Here is a 19,249-nt window from a genome sequence, read left to right as displayed (position 1 = left end):
AAATTTTTACTGACAGTTTTTTTCTGTGCTTTACTTCTTTTTTTTTTTTTTTTTTTTTTTAAACAAGTTCACCTGTGTGTATTTCCTTCCCTTGAGCATTAAATACTTCTGTACTGCAGGTGGTCAAATGGAGTGATCCATCTCTATCGCTTCCTAGCAGTCTTACCAGTGTTCTAATGCTCTGTCCAATGGACTGGAGTGCTGCCCCTGCTCACTGGTACCCTCCAAATGCTTGTGCCTGCTGTGGAATTATGGGATCACTAAGGCTGGAAAAGATCTCCATGGTCCTCTAGTCCACCAGTCAGCCCATCCCCACCATTCTCAGTGACCACGTCCCTCAGTGCCACATCCACATGGTTCTTGAACACCTCCAGGGACAGTGAGCCCCCCACCTCCCTGGGCAGCCTGTTCCAATGCATCGCTGCTCTTTCAGACAATAAATTTTTTCCTAATATCCAACCTTAACCTCTCCTAGTGCCACTAAAAGCCATTACCCCTCATCCTATTGCTGTTACATGGGAGAAGAGGCCAACCCTCACCTCAACCTCCCTTCAACAATTATTCCAAGCTGCTTCGATGTGTACACCATTGCAGGATTAGGGTCCAAGACATATTCTTATCTTTTTTGCTGGGTTTCACAAAGAGCATAGGGTTCCTCCAACCGAGATCACTTGCAATGTTTGTGCCGGCACACAGCACTGCAGTTTTACTCCATCAGGGTTGGGTTCCAGAGACGTTACTGGTGGTGGTTAGTTCCTGATCAGCAGAGGAAGCTGCAACTCCATTCTGGTGAATTCACGGCAATTCTTAATAGGAACTTGTCATCAAAACAGTTTAAGAAGGAAATTCCAAAAACATTTTGTTCTTTGTGATTTGGCTGGCAGCCGTCTGCTAAGGAAAGCCACAGCAAGCTATCGATCCCTGCCAGCAGTGAGACAGAGAGGCTGAACAGCAGCAGCCTTTGTCTTTCCTGGGCTGTCACTCAGATCTTTTTTGGAAACATCTTTTTTTTCCCATGCTCTTTGATATTTTGCCAGACTTCTGCAATTAAATAAAACACTTCTTTTTCTTTTTTTCTTTTTTTCCTCGTGCAATAATGAAGACTGGTGGCTCTTTTGCTGATGTACATCCATCTCTCAGCTGCTAGCCAGGCAACAAATTAAAAATTCTCCAGTGTTTGTGACCACAAATTAAATCTGAATGCTCAACAGCTGCTGAAGCTTTCTGTCTGTTTCTAAACTTGACAGACACAGCCTGTCTCCGCTGCTGGAGCTTTGCAAGGTGACAGGATGAGTGAAAAATACTTTGCATTTTCTTTTTCCCTTGCTAATTAAGCTGCTTTGATTTTGCAGGCAATTGGGTTTACTGAAGATACACATTTACTGACTTGAGTTACTGGCCTCACTGGGCCACCATTCTGTTCTTTTGGGCCCAAACCTGGCAGAGGGCAAAGCCAGTACACAGCCACTTTCTTGGATGGAGTTTCCTTTTTTATTTTATTGCAAAGACCAATTTCAGAAATGGTTTGTTGCCTTCTCAATAGGAAACAGGATCTCAAATGTATACCCTTTCCTAAACACAAGAAGCCATCAGCCTATCAAATGTTTTTGTTGGATTTTGTTGCAAATACTCAGGTATTAAGTTACTGTACCATTGTTGCTTTTGTTATCGGGCTGAATTATTCAATGCTATCACCCACTGCCCTTCTTCTAAGATCACTTTCCCTATTAATTATTAAAAGATGCACCTCCACGTTGTTAATTAATGCCAGTATTTCTTATTAAGGGACACAGCTCTTACAGTGCTGCCTAGTACAAGATTACTTCTTCAGATCCAAGTAGGCATCCAACCATATCCTCTGCAGCTTGGTTTGTACCCATGTGGGGCAGTTATAAACTCTGCGGAGCACAGCATATCTGGTATGGGTCATCACAGGCTTCAGTTAAGTAAATAGAGCTACGACAAACAAACATAGCCCTGGGCTGGGTTTTTTCTGCCCTTACCTCTCTGATTCTGTTCACAGGTTGTAGGACAAACTTGGAAGAGCACGTTTAGATGTAGTGTACAACTTGCTGTTCCATCACTGAGCGGTGCTAAGTGCTGTCACTTCGGGTGGTGGTCAGAAGCACATCAGTACTGCTGTTCCTATCAGGCTGAAACTTTGTTCACATTCTGGCTCTGGACAGAACTACACTGCCTTATTTATTTATTTATTTATTTATTTATTTATTTTCATGGGTAATTTCACATTGTTAGTTACAAAAGGGCTCTTCTGCAGTTGGGGACGAATCTTTCCTTCTCTGTAGAAAACATCTGCTTGATTTTTATCTTTTTAAAGCTTAGTTGTTCAAACATCTGCTCCAAATGAGGACCCTGAGTATTTGTCTCTCCACCCTTTGTCTCTATAGGGCACAAATGCTGCACTCCCATGCTACAATAATCCAGAGCTGCCTGAAACAACCAAGAGCAGAGTTTGCCCTTTCCTTCTCTTCCCCCACGTTTCTGATGCCTATTCTCCTCTTCCTTGCACTCTCTTTGTTCTCCTGCCCTTCTTTGCTGCCTTTCAATGCCACTGCTGGCAACAGGAGGAGCAACAAGCAGTGTGAATTGGCTGTTCTTCCATGGGAAAATGCAATAGGGGATTGTGCAGCACACACTTGTGATGCTGCAGTCCTCACAGATGGGACAAAAAGTAGTGCTCCTGGGGGGAGGGGGGAGGGATTCTGCAGTGCTACTGTGGCTCAATGCCAGCACACTCCTTGCAGCTGAGCGGAGTTTAAACAGAGATGCTTTGGTAGTTCACTGTCTGTTTCCATATGGACTGTGGTAATTTCAAGGAGGTTTCCTGCTCGGGGCCTTCTGCTGAACCATTCATGGTGAGAACTGAGCCCTTAGGGAAAAACCCCTTCTGTTTCTGCCGCAATGCCCCGTCCTCGTTGCTGCTTTATTTTACTTATTATGTGCGTGAAATCTTTAGGTCTGTGTCACTTCTGAGGTACACATGTGAAATGAGGAGGCACAAGAATGTCTTAAAGTACACACCATTGACTTAAAACATGGTGACCCTTTCTCTTGCTCCCTGCTATTACAGAGTACCTAAAACATCACAAGTGAAACGTTGTTTGCAGAAATTGATTTTTATCGCTTTATTTTCCCCAGGCTTACAATGAGCTCTTGACAGCACTCTGAGCGGTTCCTTTCTCTCTTTGTCTTGTGGTCATTTTTCTTTCCCTGTTGTTTGTATAAAGTCTCTCATGCACATCAAAATCAGGGAGGGGAAAAGCTGGGTAAAGTGAGCCAGGTGTTTGCTGGAATAGGAATGTCACATGTGATATCTGCACTGTAATTACTATCAGTTAACATTCAGTTTGACTTTTTCTCCTAAAATGTGTAAACAAAGGGCCAGTGATAGTAGGAAAAACACACATAGTGAGTCTAAATGGTATCAGTTGTGCTGCAAGACAATCAGGTTTGTTAGGAACCATTGCTAATTCCATTGGGATTTTTAAGGAACATGAAATGCACCTTGAGCAATTCTTTTTCCTTTGGCTGTGCTTGTTGAAGTATTTCTGTTTGCATCATCACGGGTTTTCTTCTTGTTTTATTTTTATTTGTTAAGCCTAACATCAGTCTTTCGGGTTCCTTTAAGGGACTACGGGACAACTGCAGCTGACGGTGTTACAAAGAGTAGTGTCACATTTGTCGCCATGATGATGCGGTATATAGATAATTTCCCATATTTCTTTTATACACGCAGAATGGTCCCACAGGATTGTTTGTAAGGCTTTCTGCATCCGTCCTAAGAAGAAGCCAAGCATCTGCATTGTATTCCTAATTGTTGTATTCCTAATATTTCTTGTATGCAGCTGATATTCTAAATTGTTAGTTTTAAGGTACACACATGATCAAGGGGACGAGCTCCCAGCTAGCTTATCATGGGATATGCAAAGGGCTGGCCATGAAAGCATGTCCCTGTGCTTGGCACAGAGGTGTGCCTGTAGTTTGCGGGTAGCTGGGGCCAGTGCTCTGGTCAACAAAAGTCTGTAAAGAAAAATGATGTGTATAATCCGTGTGAGTTCAACAGTGGCTCTCCATGGAAAGCAGCAGGTCCCTATGCCTGGCCATTTCTCATCACTGTTAAAGGATGCTTGAGTCATCTTGGTCACCTGAACCACCTCAATTATTCAGTCACGTCAATTAGTCACCTTGGTTTCCAGTAAAGCAGCGGGAAGAGTATATGGAATCAATAAAGCATGCACTTAAAAATGTTGTCTGCAGCAAAACAGTTCTAAAGAGCTAAATCCAGTGCCAGAGTCCGGTGTCCACATCCTAGTTATTTACTGTACTGTTTTGCAAGGAATTCACTGTGCTACAATAGGCATTGGCATGCAGCTGTGACTTTCTTCCTGGAACAAAACCAGTTTCCTGGTAGCACTACAGCACTTGTGCCATTCCACCCCAGTCCCAAATCAGCCTTTTCTGGCACCAGGCAGGGAAGGACCACACAGACAAAGCTTGCATGTTGGAGGGACCTTTGCTGTGCTGGGGGTGCCAGGCACAGACACACAAGGTGTTGCAGTGGTGCATTGCGGTGATGGGCATTACAAGCCAGAGGCAAGGGAAGCTCAAATCTAGCATATAGAATGAACTTGCTTATGTTGTTTGGAATGGAAAATTCTTCTCTGAAGAGAAAGCTCTTTGGGACCCTTATTTATTTATTTTTAGTGAAACACTGTAGACGGAGAAAGGGAAATTAGGACAGGAAAATATGCCACTGTAGTACCATGGTTAGAGCAACCTACAACTAGGTCAGAAACCGGCTCCTCCCAAAGCACAACGGTGTAGCAGGTACTGGGTTTAGTTAGACAAGTGGTTACAAATTACAAACAGCGAAATAACAATTCAGCCTCCTTTGACTGACAGATGCTGGGTGTATTCTTTGAGAAACTTTCTGATCAAAATCAAAATGGCATAAAGCTCTCGACTTAAGCCTGGACAGTTAAATCATTGTTAGAAAGCCCCTTAGACTTACTTAGACTGGAGTCTTTTTGCAAGGGAAACAGTGACAGGCAGGCATGAAACCACTGTTTGGGACTGAGCTGCTGGGTGTCCAGGCTCACTGTCTAAGCCTTTCTTTAAAGTTCCATTATCTACCGTGCAGTGGATGAAAATAACATTTGAGTGTAACAATAGCACGTCTGCTTGTTAATTCAGCTGATACCCATTTCTTTTGAATTGTCCCATGAATGGCGCTTTCCAGACAAAAGATGGACTTGGTGAAGTTTGTCCCTGTTATGTTTATAGACAGGTGAGAAGGGAAGGAGGGAAGGAGGGAAGGAGGGGAGGGGAGGGAAGGGAAGGGAGGAAGGAAGGAAGGAAGGGCTCTGATTTTAAAGGGAAAATGTGTTTCGGAGGTCAGCATTCTGAAAATACTAAAAGAGACAAATACTTGTTTAATAGATTTATAAACAGTCCTTGGGATTTTCTGAAGCTCTTATCTTAATAGTAAGAATTGCCTTTTTCAGCATATTTACAATCCTTTCTGAACTAAGATGATAGAGGACTAGGATAAGGATAGTTTGTTGCTGCCAATGCATTAAAGAAACAAGTAACCAGAGGCTGAAAATTGCAGTGTAATGCCATTTTGAATAGTAACACTTCAAAGGCTTGATCCTAAGCTCATTCTTTGTGTATGGGGTCAGAATTCAGGGATGTCCTGCAACAGACTGATGTTAGCTATGTGTGGAAGAGCAAAAGGCAGAATTCTAGACCCAGGCAGCTGAATGGTCTAATGCTTCCTGCAGCCCAATCAGAAAGTTTTGGGTGCCCTTAGCATAAGGTATTTGTGTGACTCTCTGCAGAGGCAGGCTTGCAGCAAAGGCTGCCTCTTGGAGACAGTGCTCTTTCTGCTCAGCCCCAGCTGGAGGTGGGGGATCATTCAGAACAGCGTGGTGTGTTGGCACCAGATTCCCTGTGACATTCTGTTCTTCAGGTCGGAGATAAAGCCAGCAAACTTCAGTGCTAAACATAAAACAAGAACTCTGAGGTTAATAAGACAAGTGATTGCCTAGGACTAACAGTAGGGTGGAAGTAGTGGGGAGTATAAGCAGTTTTCAAATTAATTGCAGCTTTTATCGGTTTTATGTTATGTCTGCTGCAGGTTCTCATTATCATCACATCCTAGAGATTTCTACTTTATCAGGTTCAGGTGGAAACCATCGCCACTTGATTTGGTTTGAAGAGGAAAATGAGTACCATGCACTGCATGCCTTCCCAGGTGATTCCCCGGGAGCATTCCCAGAAAGCTTGAAGTAATCAAGCATCATATGCTAAGAAGCAGAAATCTAAGATGTTCATGGGGATATGGAAAAGCAGGAAGGTCTGAGCAAAAGGCTTTGTGCTACGTAAGCAGATGGATGGGGAGAAAAGTTTTACACCTCAAATGACAATTCCAGCACGTACACTTGATGTAAGCTGTGTGTGTTTGTCACTGGGTCTGCCTGTTGGCTGTGTCCCTGTCCACGCTTGTTGCTGTGCCTGCCACAGAACTGTGAGAAATACAGGTTGGAAGGGACCCATAGATCACCACATTCAAACTCCTGCTCAAAGTAGGGATAACTCCTAAGATGAAACATTGTGGCAGGCCTTCTCTAGGCCAGTGTCACAAGTTAAAAGCGTAGATCAAAAAACCAAATTGAATCATTTGTCTAAGAAATGCATCTATTTGGTTTTGGGGAAAAAAGCAGCCATTGCACCTCAGCTTCACCCCATTCTTTCAGCTGCTCTGTGTCATGCTCCAGATAAGCAAGTTCATTCCAAAACACACCCAACTGATTTTTTCTTTCTCAAGGGCACAAGCTGCAAATGAATGCTGCGTTTATCCCTAGCACAAGGCCATTTGCTTAATAATAATCAGTGAATAGATGTTTGTTTGTTTTTTAATCAGGGTCATAACAAGCTGAGAAATACTAGAAAGGGAGATGGCAGGCAATGCACAGGAAGATGTGCAGCCCTATATACATCATACATTCAGAAGGCAGAGCAGCCTTTATTTTCCCCCTATGCCACCATGCGCTGATATTTTCTTTGACTTTCTGCTCAAGTGGAATAGATCACTGTCAGAGAATGGAGTTGCTTGGACCAAATCAGCCATCAACAGATGAAAGAAATTCACAGGGAGAGTAGAAAGACTGAACGACCAATCATAGTGTACCTGTGTTCTGTTTTCTTTGAGATTTCTATAAGGCACAGTCAGCACGCTCACCCTGCTCCATTGCCTTGGCTTACTTATATTAAAGTTAGCTGCTATCACACTGTGATCATGTCAGAATCTCTCAGAAACGGGAGAAAAGAAAAACCAGCATAGTTGTGAACAAAATCTTGCAAACATGAGCAGCAAATGGCTCAGGATTCAGAAGGTAAATTCAAAGAAGCAGTTTCTTTCATAGTATCAGTCTTAAGCTAGTGACATTACTCATTGAGACCCCTGGCGTACACTTTGAAGCAATTAGTACTGTAATAATACTCGGTGTCTGCCCCTCGCAGCTCATCTTCCTTTTAAACACCTCCTTAATAGAGCAGCTGAGCTTCTTTTCTTGCAAACAGGAGACCTACAGCCATGTGCTACTAATAAGGTGAGCACAGTACTTTTAAGTATGCGTAGGGAGCATATAGAAAAAGTGATGGCTGTTTCCTCCCATTAGCCAAACAATCTGCTGCTGCCAGCCAGTTCTGCTTGATATCCACCATCATCTGTGTGCAAGCTGGAAAGCGGTTCCATCATCTGGCCTTCTCCCTTGAAAGCACTGAATGAGAATCTGGCTCTTATAGACATACAGTAACAAGAGTGCTCAGGACTATGGTCATCTGTTAGCACAGCTTCCAGTGGTCTTCTTGCAAGCAGATGAGGTTAATAGTGCACTCGGTGCCTAATAACTACCAAAGAGAAGAAAACACCTCTTACAGTTTGTTACTTGCAGCACCCGCTGACACCCAGAGTTTGGGGATGAAACTGCAAGGTCTTGTGCTAACTTCAAACTCCCTTCTTCACTGTTGAGAAGCTTCTCAGTAGCGTGCAGTGTGTACTTTACTGCACATTACAGGTTAACATAGCGGGGAAAGACAGCTGCTGAACAGTGAGTCAGTAGTGTAATTAGAGGTTCAATAGCTTCCCCTGAACTGGAAGGAATTTCTGCATCCTGGGGCAATACGTGGTTTCCCATCATTCCCACTTAATGGGGTAGAATAAGCATCCTTGAGAATTCCAGGATATCTCTGTGTTTCTGATGTTTTAAGTGATTTCTTGAAAGAACAGCAAGCATGAATTGTATCATACAAACAAAATCGCATTTAAATGTCACCTCCAGCATAGTCCACACCCTCCCTCTGTTGGAGAACTTCAACTGGAAAGCTGTTCCTCTGCTGTCACTCTCTCCTTCATGTTTGCAGTGCTTCTGTGCTTTCCCCGTGTTTACTTTTAGAGAAACTGAATTTGTCCTTCATGACTCTTCCCTTGACATGGGACAAAGTTGTACTTTTCATCCTCTCTCAGGATTAGTACTCCCAAGAAGGCCATGCTTTTCCTCTTTGCCTTTTTCATATTCACAACTCAGTGCTGTTTTGCAGCATCAGCACCACCCTGTGTTCCTCTTCAGCCAGTAGCCTGAAAGCTGTCAGTGGATACGGACCTCTCCCAGGCTCGGTGGAAACCATTTGGATTCTGGGCTCACGAGAACCAGTTGCTGCTGCACTTCTTTAGTGGAGAAATTCATACACCTTTGATTTATCCATGCTGATCTTTCCTGCCCCACAGTCTGATTCTTGCCTTTCCTCTGTCCTATTTAAATTTAGAAGTGTACAAAGGTGGTCTTGAACCCAGGCAGAGCATAAATAAGTGCTGTTTGCTTTTCTAGGCTTTCAGGGGAGGACCGTGTTATTTAGGCTTAAATGATTCACCCAGACTTGTGCCTGTAACATTTGATCTGTATTTTGCCCTTAGAACTCTTCAGATAAAGGAGCACCATCAGCTGCTGTTTCAGGATGGACTCTCTAAAGAAAAAAGGTTTCAGGTACAGTGACAGCCAACAAGTCATAATGTAAATACAATGATACCCATTTTACATAAATCACTCAACTATAACCATTTATTACAAAAATAATAGAACTACACACACAAACAAAGCTAAGGAAACACATACAGGAAACTGAATCGGAATACGCACAGAAGTTGAAAGCTGAAATTAAAGACAATAAACAGAGATAAAGGTACTGTAACAGGGCTCTGTGGTGTGACTGTAACAGCAGCATGTGAGTGAAACTATGTGGTAAAGAAGGGACAGCCCACGACCTCGATTGACACAGCTCTTCCAAATCATCTATCTGTCCTGCTTTCTGTGTCCTATGCTGCTCTCAAGAGTAACATCGGGTGCTCCTTCTCTCTCTCACTTGGCAGCATTTGAAGGAGTTGACTTTTCCCCTGAGAAGACACTGCCCTATTTGGGATCTCTAGAGGATGTATCCATACAGATCTGATCACTGAGGGTATTTTTGTGTTTGACGCAGATTTTCCAAGCAAGAGACAAAGTGTGCCAACAGATGCGGTCCATGTGCTCAGCTTCCCCTGGGCCCTGCCAGGGGCTGTGTGCATGCTACAGGGGCACCAAGGGGAGGCCAAGGCAGTGCTCCTGCCTCAGTCCTCCCAGCAGCTGGCAGACCCAGAACCTGGGCTGAGGGACAGCATGCTCCAAGTCTTCTTGGAAATGTGGGCCAAACTGCGAGGGTGAGTTACAAGAGTTACCGTAGGTGAGAAGTGATCTGACTGGGAGCAAAGGATGCTTCATATTTGATTTGTTGTTCTATGGTTGTTTTTATTTTATTTATTTATTTTTTTATTTATGAGCGGACAGGAGCCATATCCCTGGATACATCAACAGTACTGTTTTATTACTCCTTCTGCTAAAATGAGTGGCTGTCGGCATTATGCAAATACCTCAGCGATAATTAGTAACGATATGGAGGGAATTATGTTAGCCTGTCAGAAAGCTTCATCAGGAAAAAATAAATAGAAACATCTCAGGCAGCTGATATACTGGAGGAGTGCAACACAAACGTATGTTATCACCACAAAGTAGCCACGATGCTGTCATTTATTTATTCTGGGTTGTTGTTTTGATTTTATTTATTTATTTTTGTATATGCTCAAAAAGCAGAGAACGTCAGAGAAATAAACCAGGTTTATTTTTCCCACGGCAGCTCCTCAGTTTGCAGTTTCTTTGCAGTCCCACAGGGTGAACCGTGATGGGTGTTAGGAAAGCAAATTCTCAAGCTTTGTAATGCCACCAATAGAAGTGCTGGTGTTGAGTGAAGGATGTGGGGGCAGTCGTTAACGTTGAACTGTTAAATGAGATACTTAGGTGGAGGTGAATGAGCTTTTGGCACCCAGAATCCATGTGAGTGACAGATTCAAGTACCAAAACACTGCTGTCAGCCTACAGCTGTGTCAGATCAGTGGTCGCAGTGCTGTCTTCTTTCTTTCTGCTGACTGGGAGGTGGTAGTGGAATCTGGGGCGGACAGCAGGGTTTCTGCTGTGGGTGCAGACATGTCCTATATGTCTGCAAAACAGAGCCATCTGCGTGGTTCCTCTGATCAGTGAGCCCAGAAAATGCATTTTTCTCTTTGACCCTTTATGGGAAAGGCAGAGGGGAAGCAGGCACACAGTTCACCCAACTGCCTTTTTGGAGCACCTGAAAGTTTCTGTGGCTCCTTCTGAGGGCACAGAAGTTCGCCGCAGTACAGTGCTGACTGTGCAAGGCAGGAGGCTGCCTTAGATCTCTCTGGGAGCAGCTTTGTGCCTGCAGAAGCTCCTGGTGGGGCACAGGCCTACGTGGGGGTTGGAGGTGCAGTAAGGTAGGGCTGCTGCAGCCTTCCTGTGCCGAGGTGCACAAGCCGTGCCCTCACATCTCCTGTCCCTTGGATCACGGCAGGATTTTCCCTATGGGCCTTCCTTCCACAGTTATGCCTGTGACTACTGAAAAGGCCGCTCTCCCAGTGCAGGGCTGAGCAACTGAAACCCCCAGCGAGGCTGGCAGGCCTGCTGTGGGATGAACCACGGCCTGTGTCCTGCTGGATTCCTGCAGGCCCAAACCAGCCTGAGAGCACCCTGCAGGTGTCCTCACCTGGTGTCGGCTTGCAGTGACATGAAGCCCCCAAGGCCCACTGGCTGGTCAGGAGCAAACACTAACTTCTGAAATACCATGAACACAGAAACAACAGCTTGATAGGGAAGAGGGAGAACTGGGCCCTGAAGATTCACTTTCAAGTCTTATAATGCTTTTTCTTTTCAAAAATACTCTTTGCATTTTATAACTGTGTTATTTGTATGTTATTTAAAGACACTTAAATGTTCATTAAGACACGTGATACATTTTTATATATGTAGCAACAGTATTCTAAAATACTCATACTGAATATGCAGTAGGCATTCTTAAGAATTATGTATTTTATTTATCTTTCAAAGTAGTGTTCAAAAACAGTTTCCCATTTTCAAGTATTTCGACCAAACCATTAATGGTCAGGGCATGAATCAGAAAGAAGATAGACTTCAGGGTATCTATTGACTGAACACATGTGCCCCTTCACAAATATATCCTGTGCTCACAAACTGTTAAATATTAACAGTGTAGGAGGCCATTACCTTAATACATAACCAGTGGATTAACATGGATTAACTCAATAGCAAGCTGTGTATTTTTTTATTTTTAAACAACACTACCACGGTAGAGGAGGAGCTTCCTCTGTATAAGGCTGTGGTGCAGTTACACAGAAGCAGAAATACTGTATCAATGACTCAGATCTCTAAGGATGGCTTTAACTGAGGAGGTCACAAAGCCTGACTCACTGAGTGCAGGTAGAATGTAATCCCTCTCCTGCAGAGCACTTGCATGCTAGAAGATTGTTTTGAAGCACTACCAATGGCTTTCTGCTTTCTTACTTCACACCTCAGCATGGTTTCAGAAGAGAGGGACCAGGAGGGGGGAATCACCTTCAAAATCAACAATCCCCATCTTAAAGTGCATTCTATTGTAATGTGTTGCTGAGTAAAAGAGACACTTAAAATTCTGGTTCCACTGATATTTTACAACTAAATGCTATACGTTACGTGAAAAACATTTTCTAAGAAGTGTATTTTTATTTTTTAACCTCAGATTTGAATAATATATTTAATGACAACTTCTTCCCTAGAAATACTAGAGAATTTTCATTTCCCTAGCAGAGCAATACTAACCTAAGGTTTGTGCTGAAGAACTGCTTAGCATTGGGATTTTTGACATTGAGATTTGGAGTCTGTGAAGGCTCTTATATAAGGATGCTTCACCTGAGGAGTCGCAGCACCACCTCTGCCCAGACTCTGTTTCAGGCTTTTTGCAAAGCCCAATCATCACACATATTTGTAATGAAATTCAGAGTGATGGTAGCAGTTCTGTTTGCAGTTGCACTCCTACCTAGTTGATCTTCCAGCATACATACTAAATACAATTTGAAAATATGCAAGTCCACAAATGAACTTATTTCAAAAATTAAGTTGGGAAAGCTGCTGAAAAATAGGAATACAGCCCAAGCAAAATGATGAGATGTTTGTTGGGTGTGGGCAAGCTGAAAGGGGCTGCCAGTAGCCAAGCTTCTAAGCTTCAGACATAGACACGAACACTGGAGGCATGGGGTGCTGGGACTCACGTGCCTGAGAATTAGACAACTCCAGCTGACACAGGCCCCTTCAGTCCCCATTGAAGTCTATGCTGATTGCTAGCGTAGTGCTGCAGATGGCTCCTCCCCCCAGTTTGAATCACAGGTCTCAACTCGATCAGCGATGCTATCCTAAAAGTATCCATTTCTCTCTAACCCAAACACAGAGGGATGGAGTCAACCGCATCCCGCAGCTGGGTGCCTCTTGTAGGAACAAAGCTTCAGTGAAGCACACTACCGAGCGTGGTAGGGGACTTTTCATCTGCTGTACACTGGAGGCACAGATGCATTCACAATTAGCCACATTCTGCCCGAAAGCAGCATTTGCTAGCAATGTTCTTCCTTTCCAGCAGATGGCTCAGGCAGCCCACAGCCAAACACATCTCAACAGCCCAGGGTGACCTCACCCGCAGGTGTATGTTATTGTACCTGTTGTGTCCTTTGTGTGTTAGTCTAGATTGGCTCTTAGTCTAGATTGGCTCCTGTGAATTGAGCCTGAGTTTTAAATCACATGGAAATGTGGTTTTACATACACCCAACTGAATCTTCATGCTACCTTTGAAAAGCACAATCCTGAATGCAAAACATACCCAGCAACAGCAGCTCTCTATCATTAACAAATTGATGCTATCACATTGCAGCTGCAATGAAGAGATCATCCCAGGTCAGCAGCGTCTGGCAGATTTATTTTCTGTAATAAAAAAGACTGAACTGGAAAGCACCCAAGTAATTCATCAATTTACAATACGACTGCCCTACTGTCTGCCCAGCACTGCTGCAAGTTACTGGAAAGATCCACATAATGTACATCCTCTTTCCAAAATCAATACCTGTACATAAATATTGCTCTAGATGGAAAGTTGGCATTCAGCAGCACTTCATTTCTGCTTGATGTCTGCTGCTTCCTGTAAAACCAGATACCTATTTATAGCCACATGATCTGTGGTTTATCATGTGCTGACTTTTCCCATCAGAAAAATCTATACCATTGGATAGCTTGTTGGTTTCTAATTACAATATACACTGTTTCATTAATTAATTATGCTTTCATGTTTCCCCCACCCATAAGTATATAAGCCTCCTCTTTGTAATCCTTACCAATCCAATTGCTCATTTACCATAAAGGGAATGACAGAGCATTTTAAATAACACGTTCCTCAACAGAAGATGAAGTGGAATGGCGTGATATGCAGGCAAACTGATTCACTGCCCCCATCATTCTGGGCACAGCAGAGGGAGGAGCAAGGCAGAAGATGACTATGCAGAGTAACTTGGCCTGTGAAAAGTGAAATGGTAGCAACTGCCACCTGATGGACTGCTGTAGGAAAAAAGAGTGCAAGCCAGGAAACTGTGCTATGCAGGACATCACCACTCAGCTCACATATGTGAACTCCAGCAGCTCTGATGCTGAATATCAGGTGAGCATTCTCTCAGTGTCAGATCTCCAATTGTGAGCTTGAGGCTTGCATGTGTGTACAACACTGTGCACCGGCTCTGTGTAAACAACAACCTAGCCAGGTCCCAGGCACTGGAGTTGTTGGAGTTGTAAATTACATAACATCAAGGGAATATTAAAGGCGGCAGGATGGATCTCTTGAGAAGTCTATACATGCATATTTCAGTCAAATGCCTTGTAACCTGTAACATCACACAGGTATAAGTACATCTGATTTCACACAGCATCTTCTAGTCATGCATGTTTTCAAATTAATGCTTCTAAAATGAGATGCTTTTTCTCACAAAGCTTAGTCACTGTCAATACCTGAGTGCAGTCTGTACTGAGAACACCATATTACTCTACTTATTTGCAGTTTTACTACATGCAAAATTAGGACGGCAGAGATTTGTTTCTTTGCACTGCTGCAATTAATTGAATATATCAGCATTGTCTACAGAATCTCACTCATTTGTCCATCAATGCCAATTAACTATTGGTGTTGATTTTGTGAATAAGTAGTATGAAAACCACCTCTTGACACTCTTGTGTGTAATCTTCACTTGAGGAATTGTAAAACACACACATTAACACCACAAAACTAAGATATAAAAGCCATTTATTCAAAAAAATGTGGTGGTGTCAAATCACATACACAAGCCAATATTGAGCTACAAACACAGACCAAACAGTTCTATAAACAGAAATTGGAGTGTTCATATATCATAGTACCTGAAAAAGACCGTTAATAAAAAGGAGTCCATAAGTATTTCGTTTCGCTTTTCTTATATGGCTCCTTGCTGGATGTCTTTGCCTAAGTTAGAGTACAATGAGCCAGAGGTAGAGTCCCAAGAAAAGCATCTAATGCCTCAGGGCTCCATTAAAAACCTTTATTCTTCTAAACAAAAGGAAAGCCTAGCCTAAAATTTTCTGTATGACACTGAAGTAAAGCCTCTTTGCTTGAACAGTATGGCATTCCCAAGCGCATTTGGCATTAACCTAGATTGAGTCTGTGCTTTGTTGAACCGTCTTAGTTCTCCTCCCCTTCAGATTCTGATTCTAGAAGAGAAGAAAGTAAGGTATTTCATGTAGGTTGCACAAGAATAGCGACGCAGCTCTATAAAAAAAAAAAATAACCAAATATCCTTCCAAAATTCAAATGAAAGTTTTCATCCCATCTAGTACCTCATAGGGAAGGTTAACAGATTACACAAGATACATCAGAAAGAAAAGTAAGATTCAGAAGATCAGGTTCTACACTGTTACCCTCTCTAGGGTAGTTCTTGATTGCTACAAGTTATCTGTTACTATGAGTTTCCCTGGATGACATTCATGCATTCCTTCCAATTTAGGATTCCTATTCCACGATTCTTTAATTCTAACTGACTACAAATTATTCTGTTCCTCATCTGCAGACACAACCAACAAATCCCTGAGCAGAGCTTAATAAAGAATCAGCATTATTTTACTGCTCTTTTAGTCTCTCCAAGTAAACTGTACTGCTACCCTTTTTGCTATTTGCTCTGCAAATATCAGGTCTGTCATCACACAACGTTTTAGTCTACAGCAGGAAATAAAAAATCCTGTTTGTACAGATTCCTTATTTATGTAATACAACATTAAAAGTAACTTAGAAGTATGAACTTAGTGTTTTTGTCACCTAACGCTACTTTGCATCATATTGTATTTCTGTGCATTCACCTGACAGGAAGGGGCCTGTTGACACAAACGTAACATGTTAGATCAGATTTCTCAGAACAAATATGATCTGCATGTTCTAACTACAACACTTCTTTTTTAGTAGTATTGGGCTTTGTAATGAAATACATCTGTGAGCTGAGCTATGCAAAAAAGGGTAAAAAATAAAGATGAACAGAAAGACATACAAACAGAAGAGGAAAAATGCTGAATTTGACCAAGATTGGTAGTCCAAAGTGTGAAAGGAGCAGCCATTTTTGTATTTCTACATTTAAATGTGAATTACTAGTCTTACCCACTCCTTAGAATTACTATGTATTCCCACTAAGATTCTATTAGAATCTACATCAAATTGACACAAATGAACACTAATAACTATATCCCTATCTACTACACATGGATTGATCATTCCAATTGACGTGGATTTCCCTTTCAAGGCAAAACGATAACCTATTTGTGCAGTACAAAAAAAAAAACAGTTATGGACCAGAGAAAGCAGTTACTCTCCCCAGTAATTGCTTTAAGGCAGTAAACAGAGATCATGCATCTCAGCCTGAGCTTTCAGATAGAAGGAATTTCAACTGCTGTGGCATGGGTAGACTTATGTTTGTGTAGTCAATACAAGTGACAATAGCAGAAAAGGTATCAATACAGAAGAGTGCTAGTCATAGTGAGGTAGCACAGGCACATCAGCACGTTCCACACTTGCACAGTCATTTGGCTATGTAGATATAGCCAAATATTCTTTCCCTCCTGTAGAAGCTTTAAGAATATGTCTACTGACAAGTGGTGCTGATGACTTCAGGAGTTATAAGGACAACTTGAATTAACAAACAACAAGTGCTGTTTAGGCTTCAGCATGACTGTAAGCAACATGGAGCAGACATGTCTGCTGCCTTCCATTCCAAGTCTGCATACTTCATATGCCTAAGCAGAACTCAAATCTGGAAAAAAGCTCACATTTGATTTGCCAGGAGACTACCATATTTCTTTAAACATATCCATACCTTCTTCAGCATTTTGTAGCCACTCGACAAACTTCTTCATCTGGTCAAGAAAGACACTTTTGCCTTTAGCAACATGTGCTTCTTTATACCACTTGAGAATTGCTTCTTCACTCAGAACATCAGCTGAAATAGAGATGAGCGTTTGTACAGAGTCAGTGTCTATTTTAGAGGTTGGAAGATGGTGGAAGAAAGATACTCACTGATGGTTAGTTTGGGGGTTTTTTGTTGATTTTGCTTGGTTTCGTTTTCCGAAGGCAGCAAAAGATAAGTTAATATGATCACAATGGAACAAGCTTTGCATTAACTACATTAGGGCTTCAACTACAGAGTATCTGATGGACATTTGGGATTCCAACTGCAGTGAAACGTGTTAGACTTAAAATCAAGTACCAGATATTATGCTTTTGTAAAGGAAAGTCCTGCGCTCATCTGCTTTAAGTGCACCACACTTAAGAGACAGCTCCTGTCTGTCCTTAGGAGACAGTTAATTGCACGGTCTAGAGAACTAATAGGGATTTTTTGACATCATTATTGTCTAAAGTTTTATAAAATGTATTAACCAAAAACACTAAGAGCACCGCCCATTCAGATTGCCCATTTTAAAGGAACTGTTTGGATGGACGGCACAGCTGTCATTTTTGTCAAGTATCAACAACAACATAACTGCAAATGAAGGAACATGAGACAGAATACAATTCAGAATAAAAAAATCCTAAAAAACAGCAAGGACACATTGTTTCCAACAGATGTAAATTTAGGTCTAGCAACAGACCTCTAGCCTCGAGAACAAAGCTTCTGTGATCCAGTCAAGCCAAATATCTCAGTAATTCACGGCTGTGGAGACAAAATCTGGGATCCACAATGGCATTCTGGCAGTTACATAATGCAGGGGGAAAGAACAAAAAAATCAAACTGTATTTGTTCTATAAAAAGACTAAAGACAGCTTTCTGCATCTCATTAAAATTTCCATTCTTCTTGTCTTTGAAGAAAATAACCCTTCCTTGCTCTGCAAAAATCAACACATGCATTTTAGTGCTTTCCTGCTTCCTCAAACTCTTTGGTGTCATCCCACTGATTTGGCGTTCATTTGCTTAAATGTGGACCCTGACCACCAATTTCTGCAACCTACAGGTTACAACAGATGTGGCAGTGAAGATAACACGGCAAACAAATAAACGACACCAAAACACCAAAGCATCTGACTGAATTAGACTGAGAGTAGACATAGCAGATGTGCTGTTGAATAACAAACAGATGGAACCAACCTGGGATACATCTGAACTTCATCAAAACTACCCTAAGACATCCCACAATAACTCAGTACAGAACACCTCCTTGAAAATTTGGATTTCAGTGAGCGCACGCAACTGTAAGTTACCTCATCTCTCAGACACTTTTCCAAGATAAAATCTCTTCTACAGTTTGCTGCAATTGACAGTAAGCTGAAAATACAGGGAAAGCAGAACCACACCAGCTGTGTGTTGTTTCTCACTACATCTACACTGCACTTAGAGAACTCTAACAGTGACACAAAGCTGTATCTTTCTGAAATCCCAACATGGCACAGTGAAGTGCCCCTTCAGCTGACTCAGCATTTGCCTCAAGTGGTCAATCAGAGGTTCAGGCCGTGATACAACTGTTCCCATACACTCAACATTAAAAGAAACACTGGAAAGATTTTTACTTTGCATTAAATACTTGCCAGCCATCTTTAACAGCACCTCAAAAGCATCATGGCATTTAAGAAAGCCAGATTTTCATTGAGCAAGCTTAGAATGTATTTCACAAGGACTCCTGTGAAGCTGGAACTTAATCCCTCTATGTAAATCCTTTTCTTGATTTACAGCCTATGAGCTTTAAGGGTATGTTGCCAAAGAGGAAGAGGAAAACTTACCTCTTTCCCCTGCTCAAACCCAAATCTGATAATAGCAGCATACAACCTCGCAGTGTGCCTTGAGGATTAAAACATGCTCAAGTCAGGTGGATGAGGAATTTGCCTGTACATAATAACTCCATAGCAATAAGCCTCCTACACTAATAGAGGAGAAAAAAATCTTTCAATTACAAAAAGGGCAACTACAACTCTCCTTTCATTACTGAGCAGTATTACCTAAACTACATTCATGCCTCCAGTGCTCATATAAGATGGTATTCTCCTGTCAGCACAAAGATGCTCAACTAAACAATCAAGCAGGACATGGTGAGTTAATCATACCTCTCTATTGCTATGAAGCAATAGGAACACTGAGGGGGATGGAAGGTGGAAGGGGAGGATTTTATATATATATATTCTTTATTTCTTACTAAACTTGGTTATAGATAGATTTTAACAGCTGAACCTGACCTCCTGTGGTTTGTGGGCATGT

The 19,249-nt window shown here is 42.2% G+C and overlaps 1 protein-coding gene across 7 annotated transcripts in view; it reads right to left on the bottom strand.

The window, feature by feature from the left end:
- Window positions 1-14,779: 14,779 nt before the first annotated feature.
- BZW2 (basic leucine zipper and W2 domains 2) overlaps window positions 14,780-19,249 on the bottom strand; it is a 51,877-nt gene continuing 47,407 nt past the window's right edge. For all 7 annotated transcript variants that reach the window (NM_001006358.3, XM_040681322.2, XM_040681305.1 and 4 more), the window contains 2 exons: window positions 16,883-17,005; window positions 14,780-15,236 (listed from right to left, as the gene is read on the bottom strand). In NM_001006358.3, coding sequence (NP_001006358.2) covers window positions 15,208-15,236; window positions 16,883-17,005 — 152 coding nt within the window. In that variant the 3' untranslated portion in view covers window positions 14,780-15,207. The remainder of the gene's footprint in view (window positions 15,237-16,882; window positions 17,006-19,249) is intronic.

Source organism: Gallus gallus, chromosome 2 (assembly GCF_016699485.2).
Source record: "Gallus gallus isolate bGalGal1 chromosome 2, bGalGal1.mat.broiler.GRCg7b, whole genome shotgun sequence".
In the NCBI taxonomy this organism is placed as follows: Eukaryota; Metazoa; Chordata; class Aves; order Galliformes; family Phasianidae; genus Gallus; species Gallus gallus.
Note: the sequence above shows the minus strand (reverse complement) of the source record. Positions and strands in the feature narration are given on the sequence as shown.